The 25,699-nt window shown below is 49.1% G+C and overlaps 1 protein-coding gene across 1 annotated transcript; it reads left to right on the forward strand.

Moving 5' to 3' along the window:
* Positions 1 to 6,156: 6,156 nt before the first annotated feature.
* On the forward strand, positions 6,157 to 19,924 carry LOC147717817 (TNF receptor-associated factor 2-like). The gene is made up of 7 exons (XM_086924602.1): positions 6,157 to 6,613; positions 8,004 to 8,058; positions 11,902 to 12,000; positions 13,200 to 13,373; positions 15,208 to 15,279; positions 16,853 to 16,939; positions 18,086 to 19,924. Exons 1-7 carry the CDS (start codon positions 6,465 to 6,467, stop codon positions 18,947 to 18,949), a joined length of 1,500 nt encoding a protein of 499 aa, XP_086780728.1. The 5' UTR covers positions 6,157 to 6,464; the 3' UTR covers positions 18,950 to 19,924.
* Positions 19,925 to 25,699: the final 5,775 nt, after the last annotated feature.

Raw genomic sequence — 25,699 nt, forward strand, 5'->3', positions numbered from 1 at the left:
CACTGTTTTGGTTTTTTCTGTATTTCTCTTAAGCCCAATTTCTTAGCAGTATGTGTCCATCGCTATCAGTTGTGCTTAAAGACTCTTTAGGGTTCTCATTAATAAGATGGAGTTGTCAGCCTATAAGAGGACAGGAACTTGGAAGCCTTCATTTTCTGGGATCTCTTGACTTGCTCTCAGAATGTCTCTGTAAAAGATGTTTATACACAGTGAAAATAACAGGGGTGCAACAGGAATTCCTGTTTTACTCCGCTTACAGTAGCAAATTTGTTGCTGAGGAGGCCTTTTATCTTACCCTAACCTGGGATGTTGTGTCTTAGCACAATATTTTTAGCAAAGACATTAAAGCAGGGTACAGTTCAATTTCATTCATCTTTTTCTATAGCTATACCTTGGTAATAGGTAAAATGCAGCTGCAAACCCAGATATGCCATGTACAGTAACATTTATTTTTTGCTGTGCTGTATTATGAATGATATGAAGAAGGGTGAACTTTTGGTCATTCGTGGGCAGACCTTTACTAAATCCCCCGTGAATTAGGTTTAATGTTTATTTTCTTTTGGGATCTCGTCATCTATAGCCCTTAGTAGGCTTTTGGAGAAGATTTTATAATCAATGTTACTGAATCTGATTGGTCTATCTGATTAGGGTTGTTTTTAGGCCGGTTGTTGGACTTGGCCCTTCTGGCAGGTCCACCCCTGAACTTTTTGCCTAGTGTTAATCAATAATTATGGTGATTTCTGGTCTTTACGCACTTTGACACTGTGGCGCACTGTAAAGTGCGTGCGCTCCCTGAGTGCGTGTGTGAGATAGGCCTGCCCTCCCATAGGAATGCATGGGGAATGTCTGTGTCCCTGGTAGTTCCTGATGCGTGAGGTGTGCATGCGCGAGTTTGGTATGTGCAAACTCGTGAGAGTGAATGCTGCGCAATGGTATGTGCGGCGTGTATGTGTCTAGTGGGGAAGTGCCACTTCTAGACATGGCTGTACGTGTGCTGTGAGGGTGCTGGAGTGTGATTGGCTGGAGCTGGCTGGTGAGCCTGGCTCCAGGAGTCTGTGTGGGTCTGCCCCGGTGGTGAATGGAGAGATCAGCATGCTGATGTGAGGGAGGGGCTGCGCCTGTGTCTTGAATGAGGCTGGGTTTCCCCCACACAATGCTGGCTCCGCCCCCTGTGGTGCGACTGATGACCCTAGCCTGCCTGGTGAATGAAAGGGGAGGTTGAACCATCAAGGGTACTCCAAAACCAGCTGCGACTGGTTCTCCCCCCACCCTGCACCTAAAGACAAAGGGAAAAGGTGTATAAAAGAGGGGCTGTGACCCCATGAAAATGTTCTTGCTCTGGTTGCTGACTTGAATCTACCAGGGGCATGCTGCTGCTTGGGCCCAGGGGAAGGCTTGCCCCCCCCTGGGCCCTGCCCAGCCCCTGGCTTGCTGATGGACCCCTGAAGGACTTTTCCCTAGTGCCTGGAAGCGCTTGATTTTCACCGCCAGCGCCTGGGGAACGCTTTATTTGCTATTTTAGCGCCTGGGAGCGCTTTTCTTTCACCTATAGCGCCTGGAAGCACTGCATTGTCGCTAAGCGCTTGAGAGCGCTCCATGTGTCTTAGCCGGTGCCCACCCGGCATTTGTCACCCCGAGTGGTGGCCGAGCGGCGCAGGTGCCACCCCGCTCATTGCCGTGTTCAGTTGCCGTCGCTTGCCCCGGTTACGAATTCCCTCGAGAGAGAGCCTACCCCTCGGTGAGTTTAACCCCCGCCTACAATGCCCAGCCGGGCCGCCGCGCTGCCCGCGACGACCCGGAAGTGGTCGGCCGGCCGCCCAATGGCAGGGCGGCCCGGCCAGAAGTCCCGCCTCCTCGAGTACCCGAGGAAAGTGAGGAAGTGACGTTCCCTCCACGGCCCGGGGCTCCCGTGAGCTGGGGAGAGCCCTGGGGCCGCCAACCAAGCCAAGCGCGAGCCGATGAAGGCCCGGTCCCGAAATGGGGGACCGGGTGAACAGCGGTGAAGCGGGCGCATGAGGAAGGCGGGGCTCCCATGAGGAGAGAGAGCCCCACCGAGCGCTACCGCCGCCCGGACACCGAGAGCCTGCCGCAGAGAGAAGACGACCCTGTGAGGGCAGACCGGTGAGTGGGGACCGTGCGTGTGCTAAAGAGAGGGGGGTGTCGGGGCACATTGCCGGTGCCCGCCCCCTCCCTTCCGCGGAGTTAGTTGTTTTGGAGCCCGAGAAGGCTCCAGGCGCCCCACTTGTTTCCCGGGCCCCGAGAGGCTCTTGGTTGCCACAGTTTGTTTGCTTTGAGTCCCCAGAGAGGGGGACTCCAACGGCAGAGCATATTTGGAGCCAGAGAGGCTCTCAGCGGCATCCCTATTTCGAGCCTGTGAGGCTCCGGGCATTCCTTGAAGTGCGAGCCCAGTGAGGCTCGTGGGGGCATATTTGATGAGCCCTGCATGGCTCCCTGCCCACAGTTGAGGTAGAGCCCCAGAGAGGCTCTTGGGGGACAGTGCTTTTGCTCAGAGCCTGTGAGGCTCCCACGATGCCCCGCATCATCCTCTACAGCTGCCCAGCACTTTGTAGGCAGCTGCTACGTTTAGGTTTTGGCGCAGTGGCGCAACCTGGACCCTGGACTTTTGATGTAAGTTCTGTGTTAATGTGATTTATGCAAAGTGCTCTGTGCTGCACCTCTGAATGTGTTGTAGATGCATCATGTGCCTTGTTCCTTACACCGCTGAACGTGTGTTGATGCGTCATGTGTTCCTTACACCGCTGAATGTAGGTTTCTGCATCATGTGTTTTCCTCCCCTACACCGCTGAATGTATGTTATGCATCAGGTGTTATGTACTTACACCCCTACAGGTATTGTGATACTTAGGTGGTTGTTTTTCTCCTAGTGCAGGTGGTGCTAGTGAGGTCCTGGTTACCAGTGATTACTGGTTGTGTACCTTATATTCTATGTTCTAAGTGCTAATTCTACCAAGTGCTAAGTTCTAAAAGTGCTGATTCCTGACAGTGGTCCAGGTGGCCCTGTCTTGTACATATGCCTTGTAAATTCTGCCCGTGCCGGTTGGCACATTGTAAAGTGTGTGCTTTATCTAATGTGTTTTGATGTAATACAAAGGCTATTTTTATATATAACCTTGTGTGGAGTTTCCTTTGTGGTGGGCCTTGGGTGTTGTTGCTGGGGTGCGTGCGCAAATACTTAACTCACATCGCCTCCAAGTTTAGCCTTGCTGCTCGCGCCACGTTACCTAGAGGGTGAGCAGGGGTTATCTTGGCTCTCTTTTTTAATTTCGCATTCTTCATCGAATCATCCCGCATCTCTAGTTATGGTAAAGAGTTCATAAGCTATGTTAGCCTGACACTCAGTTTCTCTGGGTAGTTATTTTGTGTCTTAGGATGGAAATAAGTTCCTCAGTGCATGATCCATTTGTACCAGTCATTAATTTTGGGCTCCATTCCCGATTCCATTTTAGCATTTTCTGACTATCGAATTCCTAGCCACTCCTCAGATCTTGGCTTTTTTGGGGTTCTTGAAATATGTTTCCTTGATGTCTAAGGATAGGGCATGTGGTCACTCTCAACTTTCCATAAGACCTTTTGATTTTGGACCAGTCCTCGAACTTAAGCAGAATGTGATTAATAGCCATTGGAGCGCCACAGGCAGCATTTATATGGTGGAATCTGAGAGTCCTTGTTTTCATAAGAGTCCCGGGTTGAGAGCAGGGTTTCGCTGGAAAATAATTTTACAAGTAATTTGCCTCTTGCATCTTTTGTTGTATCCTGATGTCATATTGATGGAATGCCTAATGATGATTTCGCCTCCTTGGTTTCTTCAGCATCGCTTAATTCCCCATCCCCCCATTCTGCGTTTAAAGACACCACAGATGAGAATGATAAGTTTCGAGTGAACAGATTTGAACATTGGTTCTCTGAATCAGGTGATGAAATTTGGGAAGCCCTCCAGTTTCTGTTGCAGTGTGTAGGCATTTATTATTCACAAAATTAAGTTATATAGTAGGGTAATGTCACACATCTGATAGATCTCGTAGAGATTTTCCCATGCTTTGAATTTAGAGCAGTGTTCGGTTAGGCAGGATATGTGTAGGTCCCCATTCATTGTAGCAGGCAGCTGTTTAGCATATTTTGCCTGTTTGGTGTGACCTGGGATATCCGATACTGCTGATAGACAGGTTTCTGGTATGGCTAGAATTTCATAGTTTGTACAGAAGTTCACTAGATATAAACATCCCCTATTTTTTGTGGAATGCTAGCCACATGCCCAGATAAGATTGTGGCTTGCTTCCCCAAGCCCACCTGTTTGAGCCAGTGAAGGGTTTTGCCACAAATTACCACCAATACAGGGATCATAGTAGGGATCACAATTGTAGGAGTGCTTTTGCCAGAAAAGTTTGGATGGGCAAAGAATCATGCAACAAAGGACTTTATCACTTCCTTCACAAATCGAGGGATGTTGTGATGTCACCACCTTCTGAAGAAGGGTGACATACCCTGAAACCGGTCCCAGGATGCTTTTTTCCGGTCCAGGGAGGACCTGGCCTGGCGGTGCTGTCTGGACTGTTCCCATGGGGCACCGGGTCAAAACTGATTTGCTTATAGCTGGGTCCAAACTGGGGTGGCGTCGTGAGCAAAAGAACGATGGATTTAACCCAGATCTTTTGACTGGGGTGAGAATGTTTGCATTGCCAATATTCCGTCCATCATTTGTGTGCTGTGCCACCACCTTCTAAACCATGATCTTATTCTTCTCCTGGGTGCCTTTCATAAAACGTGTGGAAAATTCCACAAGTTTCTTTTAAAGAAAGTCTGAAGAAAGCTCACAGCAAAGCTTTTGTGCTCTACCAAGAATTTCCCACGGAGATGCACAACTTAATTTTTTAGTAGAGGGTGTGCTACCACCTCTTTTGTCTGCACTCGCCTCTTTGAATTGTCTTTAATTACTTTTCAGAACACAGCATACAATGGATCAGATTCTTGTAAAAAGTCATAAATCTGCACCCACTCGTATGCAAATGTACAACTTTCGGGAACTCATAAAACTCTGTGGGTTTCCAACCAGACTCCTTTAAAGAAGTAGTAACTTATTTTTCTTCGAGTGTGTATTCTGTTTGAGAAAAAAAAAAGAGCAAGTTCAAGAGCACCTTTGAACTTTTTTTCCCCCTTCAGTTAAATACTTTTCCCCATGGAGAAACGCCTTCTCCTGTTCCCCACCTTTAGTGGTGGCGTTCCCTTTCATGTCCATGCTATTGCATACTATTTATTGTCTGTGATAATTTCAAGGGCGGGAAGAGCTCTCTAATACGAGGTAGGTACAAACGTCCATGACATTTCCACTTTTGAACAATCGCTGCACTCCCAAAGTAAGGATACGTTTGTGATGAAATTCATTTTTGAGTGCAAAACTAGTTTTCGAGAATTCAAAAAGTTGGTCTTCATTTGCAAACAAAGCTATTTGCACAAACATGTAGGTCAGATTTACGCCTCTGGTGCAGTGGTTCGTATAGTGAGTATAATAATAACTGCTTTGCCGAGTGCATGGGTCGCCACTTAAGTATATCGGCAACGGTCCTTACCTCAGCGAGTGTGGTTCAAAGTAATTCACAGTGCTCTGTAGCGAATGAATGAATAAAATACACGTTTTAAGCAGGAGGGCGTCCTGGCTAGTAGTGGTCGAAAAGCGTAACTACAGTAGCTTCCCATGAAAATTCATGGGACAGGGTCCTCGGCTTTTCCCTGTGGCGCGAAGGCATTGCACGCTGACTCACCTGCAGAGGAGATTCCGGGCTAGGGAAGTCTTCCTCTCCCGCCCGCGCGCCCTGGGCGCAGGTCTGTACTTGCCCAGAAATAGAACAGCATGTACTCGGTCAAGGTAGCACGTGAGAAAATTGTGAGAAAAATGCCATTTCCTTTTCAGAAGTCTGGCCTGGGGACTTTGAGGTTTGCCAGAGATCGGGTCGCCTCTTTGGTAACGCGATGAGCGGTCGCGTGCGTGCCTGAGGCACAGGGTGTCCCCGGGCACTTCCGTTGTCCTGACTGTAAACAAAGGCTCGCAGTGCGCACGCGGCGCGGTGACGTCATTAAACTTCCCCACTTGCGAAATGCTTCACGCTGTGTGTATATTTAAGACTTGGCAGGGCTCGCCAGTCACACTTCACTACAGCCAGCCGGGCAGGCACTAACACTCCCCCGCCGAAAAGGAGCTCGCTTATTTGTCTTTATTGTTCTTTTCATCTGCCAGTTTTTTCGTGGATTATTTTTTGTTGTTAAACTTATTTTGGAAACAAAGTAGTGAGTGCATTTGGGATTGCCACCTATCGACGCGTTTACATCGAACAGGAGCATCGTCGACTTCGAGCAGCTATCTCTTGGTGGGAGCCCCGTGTGTCGCCTTCTGCGTGATCTTCTCCCTGTTTAGAAGGAGTGAGGAAGAAGCGGTGCGACCACGGCCTGGGATGGTAGCACTAGTGTCCCCCCTGCGGCCCCTGGACGCGGCCCCCAGCTCTGGGCTCCTGTGCTCTGCCTGCGGGTTCCTGCTCATCCAGCCCAAGCAGACCGAGTGCGGGCACCGCTACTGCAGCCCCTGCGTGCAAGGGCTCTTCAGGTGAGCAAGGAAGGCGGACGTCTGGCTGTGGGGTGTGCTGTAGTAACTTTATCAATAGCGCTTAGTACCAGTGACGAGGCATTGAAGCACTATTAGTGAATGCAGCAAACACTAAGGTCCCCCGTGTGACCGGTGTTTCCTAATAAATAAATAAATAAATAAAGCACAACACCAGGCAGCCCTACTAACTTCTTACCTTGCTTCTACATCTATATTTACCACCAATATGAGTCCGTTCCTTTGTAACGATTGAACTTCTATCCCGTCACGTTGCATCTTGTAAAAACACTGTCAACTGTTTTGTAAGTCTGCACGTCTTGTAATAAAACCAGTTTTTTAAGCGCCCTAATTAATACCTTTGGGTAGTTTCCGCGCTATATAAAAATGCATAAATAAATATCGCATTCACGATTCCTCTCCCTAGCCCCACAGACGTGTCACCACCACTTTCTGCGTACATTACATTATTACCTGCACCACTAAGACGTCACACCACCAACCACATCACTGACGGGGGCATGATATGCCCCCGCCAGGAAAGGCACTGTAGGCTGTTGGCATGTGTCAAGATCTGTTGTTGATCCCATCTATGTCTCCCTCATGCCAACTGTGCGACTGGCTACCCCAGTGCATTCTGGTAATTGCAATCTCGGTGAAAGAGAACAGACAATCATTCCCAGGTGGCGAGTGCATTTAGTGTATAACATGCCTGCGCTGACTAATGTAGGACTGAATTGCTGAGTCATTCCCTCTCATGCGTCTTTGGCAGTGTCTGATCCGCACTCAGTGTCTAATGATCAGGGGCGGAGCTAGTGACGTGTCAGAACGCCTTACTGCTTGATGACGTTTATTTGTATTCCAGTGCTCAGTTTATTAATCAAACAACGTCATCACCAAAGGAAGACATAGGGCGTTAGGCACTATAAAAGTTAACAACTGTGTGACCTTAAACCTCCGTTTTAAGAGTCCCTCCCTAACAGACTTACCCACACATAGCGCCCACTTTAGGCGCAAGATCCCAGAGGCTTCACTGCTCAGGTCATCGCTGCCTTTAATGGTGTCATTCGGGGTGCTATGCAGGGGCGCAATTAGCGGTGCTATGAGAAGTCCTCTATGACGTCCTAGAGAGACACCTGTGATGTCATAGCTGGGGTGCATGACGTCATCCGCAAAGCCTTCAGTGTGGGGCGGGGTTTGGCCTTTTTGAAGGTGCTAGACGGAGGGACGCTGAGGAACAGAGAAGGGAGTGTGTGGGGGGGGGAGGGGAAAACGGGGGGGGGGGGGTGAAAGCTGTAAGCATATATTAGGGTTTTTCGGGCGTGTACATGTTTCAAACATTATGTCCAAATGACTTCTTCAATCCAACCCTCTCCTCTGTCCCCCCATGCAGGAAAGAACAGGAGGTGAACTGCTTGGTGTGCGAGGAGAAGCTGAGCCTCAGCAAGGTAAGAGCCCCCGCGAGCACCGCTTTCTTACCCCCCCCCCCCCCCCCCGCCCCCCCCACCACCCCCCCTGCCCGGGAGTCCCGGGGAGGCAGACACGGTTGTCACAGTACAGATAAAGCAGCGGGTCAGGGTGGAAGACCTGAAGCAGAGATCTCCGTGTAACACGAAAGGGCACACGTGCCTCAACTCCCGTAAGCCAGCTCAGCGGGGGAATGTGCATGCTGTGGAGATCGCCATGCAGCTCTGTGGCAGATTTGGAAGGATTGCTGTGCGCATACTGCGAGGCCCGCTGGCCAAGAAGTGCCGCTTCCGCCCGTCATCCACCTGCGTTCAGTGTAATGGGCTCCATGGCCGTATCTGCTAATACCTATATGAAGTGAACATCTCTGTTTGTTCCTCAACGTGACGCATTTCACGCTTTTCATTGTTTCTCAATAAAGCGTCATTGCAGAGCAAGCCTATCCGAAAACACCTCATTCGAAAGATTATGTTGTAGAATAATGACTGGAAAATGTATGATAAATAGCCACACCATTTAGATCCTGTATAACTATATCCGAAGTAATCCGATTACACATGACTGGCACCTGTGATTTGATTGGCAAACGGAGTGTGCTTCCTTTCCTCGCTGGAGGATTCTCCCTTCCAGCCCATTCCCCACCTTTTTTTTGAGGGGGGGGGGCGCGTTGCTTTCTACTCTAGTTTTCATTCTAAAGAACGCACCTTTTAAATGTAGCGCCCTGAGTCCCCCAACTCCCCCCCTCCCCTTTGTGGTCGGGTGATGCGCCCACGATCAACCCGTGAATTGTTCTGCGCCCCACCTGGCTCTGAAGGGGTGAGATGGAAAGATGTGAGGCCTTATTAGACAGTTTCAGTGTTTCAGTTTCCATTTGACCTGTTCTCTTAGCTCCACCACCATCAGCACCGCGCTCGCTCATTCTCGCTATGAAAAGCGCATTGACAGGCCAAGAAGGCGCTGGTTTCATGTAGTGTCTGCAGCAGTCCTGCGCCCTCAGCAGGAACAGTGAGAGAAAGGCGGCGACAGAGGCCACTGGAGCACTCGAGGCTGCCAGCCCGCGGTCTCCGGCCTCACCCTTTGCTGTGCTCCCTCTTTCTCCCACCTTTGCTTTTCCTTCCTCCCCGCTTCCGAATTTTCTCTCTCCTTTCAGTTCACTCGCTGCTTTTCTCGCTGTTTGGTCTTCTGTACTTTTCTCTCCTCCCTTCTTCCTCGTCTTCACCTGTCACTTCTCCAAGAACAGACATAAGGTGTCCCCTTCACCCACCCTGGTGTCCCCATCACCCACCCTGGTATCCCCCTCACCCACCCTGGTGTCCTGTACACCCACCCTGGTGTCCCCATCACCTACCCTGGTGTCCTCATCACCCACCCTGGTGTCCCCTTCATGCACCCTGGTGTCCCCTTCACTCACCCTGGAGTCCCCTTCCCCCACCCTGGTGTCCCCCTCAGCCACCCTGGTGTCCCCTTCCCCCACCCTGGTGTCCCCTTCACCCACCCTGGTGTCCTCCACACCCTCCCTGGTGTCCTCCTCAGCCACCCTGGTGTCCCCCTCAGCCACCCTGGTGTCCCCCTCAGCCACCCTGGTGCCCTCTTCACCCTCCCCGGTGTCCCCTTCCCCCACCCTGGTGTCCCCTTCACCCACCCTGGTGTCCTCCACACCCTACCTGGTGTCCTCCTCCTTAGCCACCCTGGTGTCCCCCTCAGCCACCCTGGTGCCCTCCTCACCCTCCCTTGTATCCTCATCATCCGCCCTGTCCCCAATCCCAGGGCCTCCTTAGAACCCGACACTCCTGACGCACAAGTGCCCTCGGGAAGTGACTCATAGGCGCTCCCACGAGGTCACAGCCCGAGTCTGCCGAGAAGGGGTCTCCGGGCTTGTCCCGGCCCCACGATTCCCGCCAAAGGAGGTGCAGGCCAGACCAGAGTTTCCGCAAACCAAAGGGGCAACGCGCGCTGGGGGAAACCCAGGTCCGGATGTCTCCCTCTCGGCATCTATTTCTGTCTCTCCCTCGCTCGCTGCCCTCTCTCTATTTCCCTCTCCCTCTTCTGTGCCCGCTCTCTCTACCTCTAGTTTGTCTCTCTCTCTCTTCTGTGCTCCCCTCTTTACCCCCATTTCTGTCTCTGTCTCTATTACCGTCTCTTTTCTACCTCTCTTTTCTCTGCCTCACTCTGATTCTCTCACATCCTCTCTGCCTGCTTCTGTCTGTCTGCATTTCCTTCTTTTTCCCTGCGTCTCTTCTTTCTCTCTCTGCCCGTTTCCCTCTTTCACCCTCCATTCGCCTGCTTATCTCACTATGTCTCTCTGCCTCTCTATTTAATCTGTCTATTTATTGTGTTCTCTGCCTCTCCTTTGCTTTCTGACTCCCCACTCTCTCTGGATATATATATATATATATATATATATATATATATATATATATATATATATATATATATATATATATATACGCACACACACACGCTGCTTTGAATGGACGCACAGAAACAGCATTTTATCATTACCTTGAGAGGAGGTGCCAATGTTTGGTGTTTTCTGTACTCTGTCTTCTTGCAATAGGGGCTCTTTTAATGAATGCGCCAATGCTGTCATAAGGATCTCAACACAATAATGAAACTCGACATTCTCGTGACCATTAAGCAGCCCCTGTTTCCACCCTGTATGAATTTCGTTTAAATGAGTTAGGACGCTTTTTCCACGCAGCATCATTCAGGGACCTTCACCAATGAGGGGCATTGATGGCTTCTGGACTAAGCTTTCACTTTATTAATACCAGAGTAATTAATACCTGAATACAGCAGTCAGCTGTGCACCTGCCCTCTCCATAGTGTCTGCCCTTGCACTCCACTACGTGCAGCTTGTTGTATTAGTCAGTGCTGAACCACATTTGTTTTTTTTAAGCCTGTACATTACCCAGCAGGTGGTGGAATGTATGGTAAGCGTGGTATATCCATGTCCACCTCTGAAAACGCCATGGCAGCACCATCTGTTTTTTTACCAGTTACCCTGCAAATATAATGTCCTTTTTCCCAGAATATATTCACCCAACTAAAATCTCAACCACCTTATTTCTATTAACTGGGGATTTGTTTTCTTCCAAAGTTGATTGGGAGCCACCCTTCTGGTTAGCTCCCCTTCCCCTAACACAAATTAAGCGCACCTTTTGTTTCTGGGGGCCAGGCCCATCTTTTTTAAGTGTCATCATCACATAAGTTTAGTCTGAACAGAGTAGTCAAATTTCGCCTGACTTCTTATCTAAAACTTTCCTGTCCGAGTGCATTCTGGGATATTTTATTCGGCTTTTCTTCTGTACAAGCAGCCTGCCCTGATCGAAAGCACTGAAGGCTGCTCTGTTGTGCCACCCGAGATTAATGTATTGTTAATAGTAATAATGCAGATTTATAAAACGCAGAGCTGCCCAGAGGTGTCCCGGCTCTAAAGGCGGTCCAAGCACAGAAACTATGCCCCAACTAAATTACAGAGTCTTCATTCTCCAAAATTAAGGCTGAAGGAATGTCATTCCAGTTCTTGGAAGGAGAAGAAACATCAACCCCTCCTTGCAAAAAAAAAAACAGTAGCCTCCAGCATCAGTGCTCTGGATGGGCACTAATGTGTGAATCTTTTGTTGAAACGTTTCGGCCCAGTATTATAGAACGCTCTGTGGGCCTACATCAGAGCCTTAAAATGTATCCATTTAAAAACGAATCACCTGGCCCAAAGCTGCTAGGGGTTGAAGTGGGCCGTATTAGTAATCCTACCCAGTATTCAAGTTCCAGCCCTGTTCCAGGGTTGCTGTTTTTTAACACTGCACCTTTTCTTTTCCCAGTTCCACAACGACAGAGCCGCAGAGAACGACGCCCTCGCCACTGAGGTGAAATGCCCACACGTCGGCTGCAGTTGGCAAGGGCGCCTCAAAACCTACCTGGTGAGTGAATGTTTGCGTGCCATTGTTCCGCATATGATCTTAGTCGGTGAGAAAGTAGGAGTACAGACCCTACATATACGATAAGACAAGCCACCTAGGTGCAGGTGCGAGAGGTAGCTCACCTGTTCCAGACCACCATGGTACAGGTGCTAGAGGGAGCTCACCCACTCCAAGCCACCTAGGTGCAGGTGTAGAGGGTCCTCACACACTCCAAGCCCATGGTGCTGGGTGTGAGAGGGAGCTCAGATACACCAGGCCACTTAGGTGTAGGGTAAGAGGGAGCTCACACACTCCAAGCCCATGGTGCAGGGTGTGAGAGAGAGCTCAGATACACCAAGCCACCTAGGTGTAGGGTAAGAGGGAGCTCATCTACTCCAAGCCTATGGTGCAGGGTGTGAGAGGGAGCTCAGATACACCAGGCCAATTAGTTGTAGGGTAAGAGGGAGCTCATCTACTCCAAGCCTATGGTGCAGGGTGTGAGAGGGAGCTCACCTACTCCAAGCCTATGGTGCAGGGTGTGAGAGGGAGCTCACATACACCAGACATCCTATATAGAGTGTGAGAGGGAGCTCACATACACCAGGCTACCTAGGTGTAGGGTAAGAGGGAGCTCACCTACTCAAAGCCTATGGTGCAGGGTGTGAGAGGGAGCTCACATACACCAGGCCACCTAGTTGTAGGGTAAGAGGGAGCTCACCTACCCCAAGCTTATGGTGCAGGGTGTGAGAGGGAGCTCACATACACCAGGCCACCTAGGTGTAGGGTAAGAGGGAGCTCACCCACACCAGACATCCTACATAGAGAGTGTGAGAGGGAGCTCACATACACCAGGCTACCTAGGTATAGGGTAAGAGGGAGCTTACCCACACCAGACAACCTACATAGAGAGTGTGAGAGGGAGCTCACACACTCCAAGCTCATGGTGCTGTGTGTGAGAGGGAGCTCACCCACACCAGACATCCTACATAGAGAGTGTGAGAGGGAGCTCACACACACCAGGCTACCTATGTATAGGGTAAAAGGGAGTTCACCCACACCAGACATCCTACATAGAGAGTGTGAGAGGGAGCTCACATACACCAGGCTACCTAGCACAGAGTGTGAGAGAGAGCTCAACCACACCAGGCCAACAAGGCACAATTGTGATAGGGAACACACCCACACCAGCCTGACTGTCTTTTTTCTCCCTGTGCCTTTAGAGTTCCCATCAGCAAGAATGCAGCTTTATGCCCGAACCCTGCCCCAATGCCAACTTTGGGTGCAGATTTGTGAGTGCCCAGAAGGGCATGAAGATGCACCTGAGCGACGAGTGCCTGTGGAGGATGGTGCCGTGCCAGTACTGTGCGACCCCTGTCTCGTTCAGTCTCTTGAAGGTATGTATCAGTATTGGTGAAGGGCGTGACACTGGGGCATCTCTGTACTATTCGAAATAACCCAACCCTTCACATCTTCTGTGCATAGCCAATACTCTTTCCCCCTTGGTACCCTCACATCTTCCAGGGTGGTGTGTGCCTAATTCTCTCACCCATTGACACACTCACATCTTCTGTGGCAGTGCACAGCTAATACTCTACCATCCTATTTCACTCTCGCATCTTCTGTGATAGCACAGCAACCCATGGCACCATCACGTCGTCTGTGGCACTGCATAGCTGCACCCTCACATCTTTTATGGCAGTGCTTGGCTAATGATCTCTCACCCTGTGGCACCCTCGCATCTTCTGCGGTAGCGCCTGGCTAATACTCTTTCCCCATTGTGCTCTCACATTCTTTGTGGTAGTGTGTGCCTAATACTCTCACCCTATGGAACCCTCACATCTTCTGTGTCAGTTCATGGCTAATACACTCTTTAAGTGACACCCTCACATCTTCTGCGCTAGCTCATGGTTAATACTGTTTACTCCATGGGACTCTCACTTGATCTGTGGAAGATAAGTATACAGGTAATACTGTATCTCTCCATGGCTCTCTAACATCTTCTGCGGCACACCCCCCTCTTCTGCGGCACCCCCCCTCTTCTGCGGCACCCCCCTCTTCTGCGGCACCCCCCCTCTTCTGCGGCACCCCCCCTCTTCTGCGGCACACCCTCTTCTGCGGCACACCCTCTTCTTCTGCGGCACACCCTCTTCTTCTGCGGCACACCCTCTTCTTCTGCGGCACACCCTCTTCTTCTGCGGCACACCCTCTTCTTCTGCGGCACACCCCCCTCTTCTGCGGCACCCCCCCTCTTCTGCGGCACCCCCCCTCTTCTGCGGCACCCCCCCTCTTCTGCGGCACACCCTCTTCTTCTGCGGCGCACCCTCTTCTTCTGCGGCACACCCCCCTCTTCTGCGGCACACCCTCTTCTTCTGCGGCACACCCTCTTCTTCTGCGGCACACCCTCTTCTTCTGCGGCACACCCTCTTCTTCTGCGGCACACCCTCTTCTTCTGCGGCACACCCTCTTCTTCTGCGGCACACCCCCCTCTTCTGCGGCACACCCTCTTCTTCTGCGGCACACCCTCTTCTTCTGCGGCACACCCTCTTCTTCTGCGGCACACCCTCTTCTTCTGCGGCACACCCCCCTCTTCTTCTGCGGCACACCCCCCTCTTCTGCGGCACACCCTCTTCTTCTGCGGCACACCCTCTTCTTCTGCGGCACCCCCCCTCTTCTGCGGCACACCCTCTTCTTCTGCGGCACACCCTCTTCTTCTGCGGCACACCCTCTTCTTCTGCGGCACACCCCCCTCTTCTGCGGCACACCCCCCTCTTCTGCGGCACACCCCCCTCTTCTGCGGCACACCCTCTTCTTCTGCTTCACACCCTCTTCTGCGGCACACCCTCTTCTTCTGCTTCACACCCTCTTCTTCTGCGGCACACCCTCTTCTTCTGCGGCACACCCTGCTCTTCTGTGGCGCACACCCTGCTCTTCTGTGGCGCACACCCTGCTCTTCTGTGGCGCACACCCTGCTCTTCTGTGGCGCACACCCTGCTCTTCAGTGGCGCACACCCTGCTCTTCAGTGGCGCACACCCTCCTCTTCTGTGGCGCACACCCTCCTCTTCTGTGGTTTTGCATAGCTTATACTTTGGCCCTCTCACCTCTTCCTTGGCAGTGAATAGAGAGTACTCTAGTACCCTATGGCACACTTGTGTCTTCTCCGACAGTCCCTAGCTCATACTCTGTCACTGGAGGCTTTTGTTATAATTAGGTTATTTTGTTTTCCATAGGATCACATGTGCAGCCCCACCAGTCAGAAAGGCATCTCATTACATGGCCCTTTGAAGGCAAGAAAAGCTGAGGTAAGGACAAGTTACAACACGTAACACATTGCTTGCTCCAGTGCTAAACAGCTGAGGACTGGCATTCCACCAGTATCCAGATAGTTCCACCTCTCCTGGCTCATGGAAGGGCTCTTCACAGGGCTGGTGCTGGTGCTGAAATAGGCGCACTGCAGCTAGCTGCCTTACCATACCACCTCAGATGGTCGCAAGTGGCGACAAATGACTAAAGGTGCACCCACGCAATGGCACGTTTTTTGTCTGTGGCTCTGAATATTCTTGTACCAGAGCAGGCTGTTGAGAAGAAATTTAGAGCCTGAAGGTGTTGAAAGCTCTTGATCTCCTAGGTTTTAGGAAAACCATTTAAAATTGGTGCAGCCTTGCTAAATATATTTTTAAAATAATGTATTCAATTTGTAAACACAGGCCTAAAGTAGGGGCGAGAGTAGCTGGTGTAATTGCCTCTTGCGTAACTAATTGTAATTCCTCAAAATAGCTCCTAATTATGCGTAATTGTGTGAGAAACGCAATCCAGCATTTAGAGCTGTTTTCTTGGTGGAAAATACACCCTCATGTCCAAAATGGACCACAGGATGCATTTTTGTGCAAAGAAAAAAAAGAAAATGCTACAGGACATGAATAGCAGAAGCCAGCGGCCGCTTGCTCTATCTTTGCTTGTTGTTTCTGTTCTCCTGCGGTAGGATTTTTACCCCAAATCAATCTTAATTAGTCTAGCTGGCTTAATTGCATACGTTTGGTAATTTCGCATCACAAGAGTAATACGTATACAGAAAGTACTCCAATTACTCTGGTGTAATTAAAATTTTGCCCAGGCCAATTTTAAGGAACAGATATGGGCTCCATTATGATGTCGGGCGGATCGCCACCACCATGGTGGCGGTGGCGATCCGCCTGACAGAAATGCCCGCCCGCCACCCTTTCCCCCCCGCCACATTACAATGGCGGGGAGGACCGCAGCGGAGGCAAACACTCGCCGCCACTTTTCGGCGGCCGGGGCGGAAAACGAGTAACATGCAGGCGGTGTCTGTCAGACACCGCCCGCAATATTACAATGGGCTTCTTTCAATGCCTTTCCGTGGCGGCATTGCCGCCACGGAAAGGCATGCGGTGTTCACTCTGGGGGCCCCCTGTGGGCCCCCAGAGTGAAGGTCCAAGGGGGTGGCACACGGGGGGGTACCTGTGCTACCCCCCTGCCTTTGCATAATCGAAGAGGCAGGCACCGCGCTTATATAGAGGTTTGCAGATGGGATACTCTGTCAAAATGTGGTGGATATCCTATATTCCGTATTACAAAATGGCTGTAAACTATAATGAACATATAGTTTGTTGCACACGACAGCCACTAAGTTTGTGAAAGAGTGCCCCGTCCGTCAAATTCTAAAAAGGCCTTAAGTGCCAATTGCATCCATTAAGAATCGCTACTGTGATTGGCTGGGACCTCAGCATAAGGATAGCCAGGCATGGTCTTTGTGGCAGAATAAAGCTTGATGATGATGATGATGATAGCCAGGCAGACAAGCTAGGCTTGTGTTAAAAAACAGAAGAAACTAATACTCAAGCGTTTTCCTTGCAGGCATCAGCAGAGTCGTTTTCCAAGATGGACGAACAGTCCAAGCTCTCTCTCCATAGCCTGCTGGAATCGGCGGAGATGCAAGGAAAGGTGCGTATTACACCCCTATAAAAACACCAGATTTTGGAATATGTGGAAAGGGTTAGACTCGGTAGCGGTCGACACAAATAACAAGTCCTGCGGTAGACCACCCAGTCAGCAGATCGTAGAAAGTTTACTTGCTCCATTTAGAAATGTAGGCCACTTTTTTACTAACCACTTCGCTAAAGGGGGCCACTTTTGTCCGGGACCCGGGCCTATTTTTTGTTGCAGTTCTACCCTGATGAGGGCATATCTTTCTTCAACTAATGAGACCAGTTTTGTGTTGTACTCATAGGGTGGGGGTCTCAAGGCTTTGCAGCCTTTAATGTTCCATCGCTCAACCTATATGCATAGACATAGTGATCGTGGGTAGAGTGAAGACAGTCACGAGGTGCTTATGAGTAAATGCCCGACTCCCAGGGAGTCAGAGAAGTCAGTCTGGAGCACAGATGTGCCTCAGGAGCAGGGGCCTAGGAAGGGCGCATGGTTCACAGGACGCAGAAGCCTTCAGGGCCATCAGAAGACAGGTCAGTCCGAGATCATAGAGGAGAAATCGCACACTGCTAGTTTTTGCAGGCACCAGAATACACTAACGAATACTACAGAGCAAAACACAACATTCAAAACACACACATACAAAACACTACAATTCACCAGTATTCAAAATGTAAAATACTCTCTCTCCCTCTGTCACCCCCCCCATAGTTGCATCTGTGAATAGCACTTACAGAGCTACACTAAAGTCATTTACACATACTATGCAAGTAACTTGGATCATACTACTATTAACAATTCATTTACACGAATATACAGATAATATACACAACTACCCATTGCTGTCAGACATTATATATAAGATAGGTGGCACACACACAGCCACGGACAGCATACTTACAACTCACCACACATTCATAGTGACATATACCTGATACACAGACATCACCATCTCAAAAAATAAAACCATCATTAAATGTCTGCCATTTGAAATATAAAAAAATCAGCCAAACAATCATCACATAGCTCGGTCTGAATGAGGGTTTATTGATCAGGAACATTAAAAAAAATATATTTGTCCAGAAGCATAGACTAGATGCGCCATCTTATGTTTGATGTCTGGGTGATATTAAGATGGTGTGTCCTCTCTTTCTCCTCCAGGCACACAGTGAAGGTCTGAAGAGCGGCCCAAGGGAAAGCAGTGAACCCCACCTGGTCACGCTGCTCTCCGAGGTCTACCATCTCAACGCACGGCTGGACAAGCAAGAAACAGTCAACACCACATTCAAGCAGCTGGTCATGGATAAGCTGGTCTCCCTGACAGGCTCAGTCAGCAGAATCAGCCACTCTGATACCCCCGACTCCACCTGCCGGCAGCATGGCGAGCAGAAGGTGGAGAGCTTGGAGAAGGTGGTGTCCGTCCTTCAGCAGGACCTAAAGAGACAGATGCTCCTCATGGAGGCGCTGCAACACCGGTGCCTGGAGTATGAGAAAGTCATCCAGGGCCTCCAGAGCCGAAACGGCCAATCACAGAGGCCGCAGGAGCCCGTCAGCACCAACGGGATCCTGGTTTGGAAGATCGAGAACGTGGCATCCCTTCTAAGGGCGGCCCGGGCTGAACAACGGACCTCATATTACTCCCCCTCTTTCTGCACACACCCTTTTGGTTACAGGCTCTGTTGCCGCCTCTACCCGAATGGTGATGGCAGTGGCAAGGGTACCCATGTTTCCCTCTTCCTGGTGCTGATGCGGGGCGACTATGATGACGTGCTACGATGGCCCTTCCAGCAAAAAGTCACCTTCCTGGTGCTCGACCAGACCCCGCATCAGAAGCCGTTCCGTGAGTCCTTTGTGCCGGACACCTCAAGCGCCTCCTTCCACAAGCCAAAGAGTCACATGAACGTGGCCAGTGGAAGCCCCCAGTTCTTGAAACACAACCAGCTGATGGCCTCCTCCAGCCCCTACCTCAAAAATGACACATTCTACATCAAAGTAATCATTGACCCATCAGGGCTTGACATCTGACCTGCAGAACCTCAGGTTCGTGAGGGATGAAGGACCTTCAGATTGGGTCCAGAGACCTCAGCATCACAGAGATGCAGAAGCTTCAACGTCTCCATCACTAGCTCTGAGAAGGACCATGCCCCCTGGCATCTGTGTTACTTCAAGCAGACTCCTCAGCCTAGTGTGTGGACAGTTTGAGACACAGGGACACAAGAACTGAAAGAGGCACAAATGAATCTCCAATGGCTGCTGTAGAAGACTGGTTCACTGCCATGCTTAAGTGAAGGGTCAAGAGTACCTGGCAAGTGCCTGGGCCTCTCTCAAGAAAGCAAGAGCTAAAATATACCTCATGACTATTTTTAAAAATGTTTACAACTGTCTTTAAAATCATGTTATTATTGCACTGACACTGACTCCCACTTTCCTGGACATTATACCTCATTTAAACTTTTTTCTATGACAAGATTTTCGTAGAAGGCCGGGTACTGCGATCTTAGATACTATAGCCAGATTTTGTGTTATCGCCTTAGGGTTCAATCACTAAGGGTAAACAGGGATTGATTTATTTCATCCTGAAACTTGGTCGGAAGAGACTTCCCACCCAGAACTCTGCGGGTTATCTAGTCAAGGCAGGTGTTTTTTGGGTGGGTGGTTATTAGAAGAGGAAACCCTGAATATGTGAAAAGGGCTATTTTTATATAGAAAATGCTTCAAGTATTAGAAGAGTCTTCAAAGTTGCCAACATTTTGCACTGAGAATTAAGAAGATCAGAAAATTTAAACAGCCTGATCCACAAACATTTCATATAAACGTAAGCACTTGCTGATGTGTAGAATTGGATAGCACAATCCCTAAACCTTGGCACAAAATCCATTATTGCACGTTCATATGCTGGACCACTTCAGCCTGCACATGTCGAATCTAGAAGTATCGCTACTTGTTTTTTATATTTATTTATTAATGTGACGTATTTATTAAACAATATTTATTTTGGCAGCTGTTGCATTTTTAATTTTTTTTCTCATATATCTGTGTTATCATGGGTTCATGTTGGATGGATGCTAAATGGTTTCATCATGTCGATGTAGGAATCTACAATGGGAGACCCAATTGTGAATCTCAACAGTCACAAGGGCTCTTTACAAATGGTTTCATAAAGTCTTGGTGGGAATCTACAATGGAAGCTCCAAGGGTGTATCCCAACAGTCACAAGGTCACTTCATAAATGGTTTAATAAAGTCTCAGTGGGAATCTACAATGGGAACACCAAGGGTGAATCCCAACAGTCACAAGGGCTCTTCATAAATGGTTTCATATAGTCTCAGTGGGAATCTACAATAAGAGCCCCAAGGGTAAATCCCAACAGTCACAAGGGCTCGTCATAAATGGTTTCATAAAGTCTTGGTGGGAATTTACAATGGAAGATCCAAGGATGAATCCCAACAGTCACAAGGGCTCTGTAAAAATAGTTTCATATAGTCTTGGTGGGAATCTACAATAAGAGCCCCAAGGGTGAATCTCAACAGTCACAAGGGCTCTTAATAAATGGTTTCATAAAGTCTTGGTGGGAATCTACAATAAGAGCCCCAAGGGTGAATCCCAACAGTCACAAGGGCTCTTCATAAATGGTTCCATATAGTCTCAGTGGGAATCTACAATAAGAGCCCCAAGGGTAAATCCCAACAGTCACAAGGGCTCGTCATAAATGGTTTCATAAAGTCTTGGTGGGAATCTACAATAAGAGCCCCAAGGGTGAATCTCAACAGTCACAAGGGCTCTTAATAAATGCTTTCATAAAGGCTTGGTGGGAATCTACAAGGGGAACACCAAGGGTGAATCCCAACAGTCACAAGGGCTCTTCATAAATGGTTTCATAAAGTCTTGGTGGGAATCTACAATAAGAGCCCCAAGGGTGAATCCCAACAGTCACAAGGGCTCTTCATAAATGGTTCCATATAGTCTCTGTGGGAATCTACAATAAGAGCCCCAAGGGTAAATCCCAACAGTCACAAGGGCTCGTCATAAATGGTTTCATAAAGTCTTGGTGGGAATCTACAATAAGAGCCCCAAGGGTGAATCTCAACAGTCACAAGGGCTCTTAATAAATGCTTTCATAAAGGCTTGGTGGGAATCTGCAATGGGAACACCAAGGGTGAATCCCAACAGTCGCAAGGACTCTTCATAAATGGATTCATAAAGTCTTGGTGGGAATCTACAATGGGAGCCCCAAGGGTGGATCCCATCATTCACAAGGACTCTTCATAACACTGTAAAGAAGCACATGAGTTAGTGGCATAATGCATAGAGGTCAAACTATAGACTTTAATTTCTTTATATAACAATTTTGATTTCACTAGACTAGGTAAACATAAACAAACAATTTATGCGACTCAAAAAAATCTACAGCCGTACATACGATTTTGTTATAGATTCAACAATCTATTTTCTTTGGGTCACCCTGGGCCTCATGGTGGCCAAGAGGAACATAGTAAGGTTGTGGGGAGCAGAATCAACACCACAGCTCAAGGACTGGAAACAAGATATGGACTGGTGCATGGTGGCACGAAGGGTAATCTAAGAGGGTCGCAGTAGTCCCTGTAAGTGGACAAGGATTTGGGGTCACTGGAATGAATACAAGAGTTCTCCGAGTTAGGGATGAGGTCCTCTGCAATTGCTATGGGCGGGAATGTAGCTGCAACTGAATGTAGGGATGTAGATTTATGATACCGTCTAGTTTCAACTTATGTAAAGTGGGGGATCCTTTTACTATTCTGTATATCTATTATAACCTGGTACTACTGATTGGACTGTGATTTTTCTGTCTTCATATACTCAATAAAAATATATGATAAAAAACAACAATCTAGGGCCAGATGTAGGTAACCAAATACCGGTCGGTAACAGCCGAAAATACCGAATTTCGGCCGTTACCGACCGGTATTTGGATATTGAGATGTAGGGGTCAAAAAATGTTCAGAATCGGTAAATTTACAGATTCTGTAAATTTACTGATTCAGAACATTTACCGATTCGGTAAATAAGAAATGGTAAAAATGACTTTTGAGATGTAGGTAACCTCTAAAATGCCGAATTTCCATGAAATTCGGTATTTAAGAGACTGTATTTACCATGCATTGAAAGCAGGTGGTAACCAGGTGCTGGCTATAAAAAAGGCCCCAAAATGCAACACTTTGACCAGAATGGCGGCATTCTACGTCATAGCGAGGTGCCTACGGCTACAGGAAGAAGGAGAGAGGGTCTGGAGAAGGGAGGAGCAGGTCTACAGGCAGAGGATCACCCTATTCCAACTAACTGAGGCAGGGATCCTACAAAGGTACAGGCTACACCCCCAAACTATCCTGGACTTGATCAGGGACCTGCACCCACTTTTGGAGCACACAACCCCAAGGGCGCACACCATCCCACCCCATGTACAGGTGCTGTGTAGCATACACCTGCTTGCCTGTGGGAGTTACCAGAGTGTGATTGCTGCGGTAGGTGGGGTGTCCCAGAGCTGCCTGTCCCGTTTCTTTAGGAAGTTCCTATAGGCCATGATGCAGAGAATGCATCATTACATCAGCTTCCCAGAAACACACTCAGAACTACTCAGGAACAAGACAGACTTCTATCAAATAGCACATTTCCCCAACATCATCGGCTGTATTGATGGCACCCGCATTCCAATTTGCCCACCTGCTGCCACAGAGTACATTTATAGAAACAGGAAGTCAACCCACACAATAAATGTACAGGTAATCTGTGATGCAAACTACATTATCACGGACATCGTGGCCAAGTTTCCAGGAAGTACCCACGACTCCTACATCTTTCAGAACAGTTGGATCTACACACGCCTGACAGCGGGGGGATTTGGCGAAGGATACCTGCTAGGTAAAACACTGTGACACACCCCGATAGATATTGCAGATGTATGTGTATGTGTGCATGTGAGTAATGTCTTTTCTATTTCATATCCTCTTTAGGGGCTATGGCCAATGCCCGTTCGCCAGGTCCTCCTACACAGCACAATATTGCAAGCGGAGCGACCGGGGAAGGGGATGTTGAGGATCAGGACCCAGACGCCCTATTGACGGGCAATAAGGGAGAGCAATTAAGCAGGTGGGGTCAGTCACTGGGGCTAGCGCCGGATCAAACTGAGGGCACAGTAATTTGCTTGGTGGAAGTGCATCCTAATCATACTGACGCTGCTGCATTGACCAAGGGGGTAGGGGCAAACGCAAAGGAGGTGGAATACGGGGCAGCGTTCAGCAAAAGGGCAAGAAAGCTAAGATAACCAAACAGAGTACACAGACACCATTGCTGCCACGGATGACTCTATTATCGAGCTGCCACAATCTCCTACCCCGAATGGAAGAGGCAACAGGGGGGAAGTGCACACGATGGTCATGATGGACATGGAGACAGACCACACGGAGAAACTGAAGGCCCTTGTGGCATCGCTCCTACAGCCCCTATTGGACAAATTGCTACACATCCAAAGTAGCTTGGAGAAATTGGAGGGAAAAATAGAGGCTGGTAGTGGGAGGGGGGAGAAAGGGCTGACAGGGGAAGAACGGGGGGAATGGGACCCTGTTGTCCACTTTAGACCCAGTTTTATGTTATGTTATGGAATATTTGTATAGCGCCTATCCCCGCCGGTCTCTAAGCGCTTAACAGAAGAACATAACACACTGGTGTCCAAAGAAACCTACAGCTGTTTTACCGCCTAAACCATCATAAAAGCCTTTCTGAAAAGATGAGTTTTTAGTTTCTTTCTGAAGGGTAGAAGCTGTGATTCTTCCTTCAAGGTGGGCGGAAGCTCATTCCACAGTTGTGGGAGAAGCACAGACAGGGCCCTGCCTCCTTTAGTTTTTAGTTTGAACCTAGGTTGAATCAGATTAGAGGTTGTTCCTGAACGCAGGGATCTTCCGGGAACATACCTCTTCAAACATTGTTTGATATACTCTGGGGCATTCCCAAAGAGTGCCTTATGGGCCAAGCAGAGGCACTTAAACTGGACTGTGAATTTCATTGGGAGCCAATGTAGCTTCTGAAGCAGGGGGGTTGCGTGTGAGTTTCTAGGCAAAGAGTGGATCAGCCTGGCTGCATCGTTCTGTATTACCTGCAGCTTCCTCAACAACTTCTGTGGCAGGCCAAGATATAGGGCGTTGCCATAGCCAAGTCTCGAAATGACTTTGGCGGATACGATCGATTGCAGGGTGGAGGCAGATAAGATGGGAACTAACTTTCGTAGCTGCCTCAACACGCCAATGCAAGATCCAACGACAGCAGAGACTTGAGGGCCCATCGAGAGATCCGCGTCGATCCTTAGCCCTAGGCTTTTTACTACAGCACCAGGAGACGGGGTAGTTCCCAACTCAGGGGGCCAGTACAGATTGCTCCAGGGATCCTCTTTTTTGCTAATCACCAGCACCTCTGTTTTATCAGTGTCGGAACATCAACTGCACCGGGGCACTTAGAGCGGGCGTCGGGTATGATAAACCCAAGGTGAAGAACAGTAGGGGAAGATCTTATAGCTAAACCAAACGCTCAAGGTTCACAGTGGGGCGAAGGTTCGGCTACAGCAGAGCCAGCGATGAAGACACCACACCCCCATCTAAATCTCCCACCAGAATATACCCCGTATGTGGTTATTTTAACGGGTGTGCCAGAATTAGGGGAGGGTAAAACTGAATCCCACGACCAATTGAAAAACAAGACAACATATTGGTTAAATTCAAATAGACCGCTCCCTGATGATGTAAATTGTCAAATTCTTGCTGTGCGAAGACTAAATTGGGTGGGGAATAGGCGGAAAACCACAGTAGGAGACTGTATTGTAATCAATTTCAATGACCCTAGAGTGGTAGATCATATTTGCAGGGAGCCATGGATAAACTCAAGGTCACAGGCTGGGCAGGCACAGAACCTTAGATACTTTTATAGCCCATCACCCCGTAAACAAGCTTGGGAATGCACTCATGGACAGTGGGGTGGCCCCGAAAGAGAGGGTAGAGTGAGAGGGTATGAGATAGGGATAAGGTGTGACCCCATGGCTGACCCACTAGGGGCGGGAAATCAATATAGTTATCAGGGAGGGGGAGATTGGGAGGCTGGACGAGGACTACTTTTGCACAACAGGTATGCATCACTTCAGGGGGGCAGACATCTCAGTGAGGTGGATTGACTACATGGGACGGACCCTATAGGAGAAAACCCATTAATCACCTCCCCCGATCACCACGGTCTAACCAGAGTGATTAAGGCAGGGCACCTAGGATATGCCCGGTCCCCCAGGCTAGAGAAATATACAAGCCAGGGGTGGTAATCGGCAATAACGGGAAACCAAGTAGGGTATCAAACCCTATTACCAGCAAAATAGGGAACTCCATTAAATTGGTATGTTGGAACGTGGCAGGCTTGACCTCAAAATCCAGAAACAAGGAGTGGTTAGAATTTATTAGTAAATTCCAAATTATGTGCTTCCAGGAAACCTGGGAGGTGGACCGAACTAATTTTCATCTAATGGGATATAAATCCTTTTGGATACAGGCCATTAAGTCAACGGCGGGTAGAACAAGGGGGGGGGGGGAGGGGGCTCCTAACTTTGGTAGATGTATCTTTTAGGTGGGAATTGGGGTGACTTGAGATGGAACTAGGAAGACCTGCTTGCACTGGAGTTCAGAAATAGGGATCACAATATAATTTTGGTGAATCTCTATAGCTCCAAGTGCTCCAGAGTCAGGGAGCTGGATGAGAGGCTCAGTAACC

The sequence above is a fragment of the Lissotriton vulgaris genome, chromosome 5, assembly GCF_964263255.1.
Source record: "Lissotriton vulgaris chromosome 5, aLisVul1.2, whole genome shotgun sequence".
In the NCBI taxonomy this organism is placed as follows: domain Eukaryota; kingdom Metazoa; phylum Chordata; class Amphibia; order Caudata; family Salamandridae; genus Lissotriton; species Lissotriton vulgaris.

Bases quoted from the DNA above. Each gene is read 5' to 3' on its own strand.
- LOC147717817 (XM_086924602.1), top strand. From the start codon at position 6,465: ATGGTAGCACTAGTGTCCCCCCTGCGGCCCCTGGACGCGGCCCCCAGC. The intron at 12,001-13,199 runs GTGAGTGAATGT...CTGTGCCTTTAG, and splicing joins GGCGCCTCAAAACCTACCTG to AGTTCCCATCAGCAAGAATG. The intron at 15,280-16,852 runs GTAAGGACAAGT...TTTTCCTTGCAG, and splicing joins TGAAGGCAAGAAAAGCTGAG to GCATCAGCAGAGTCGTTTTC.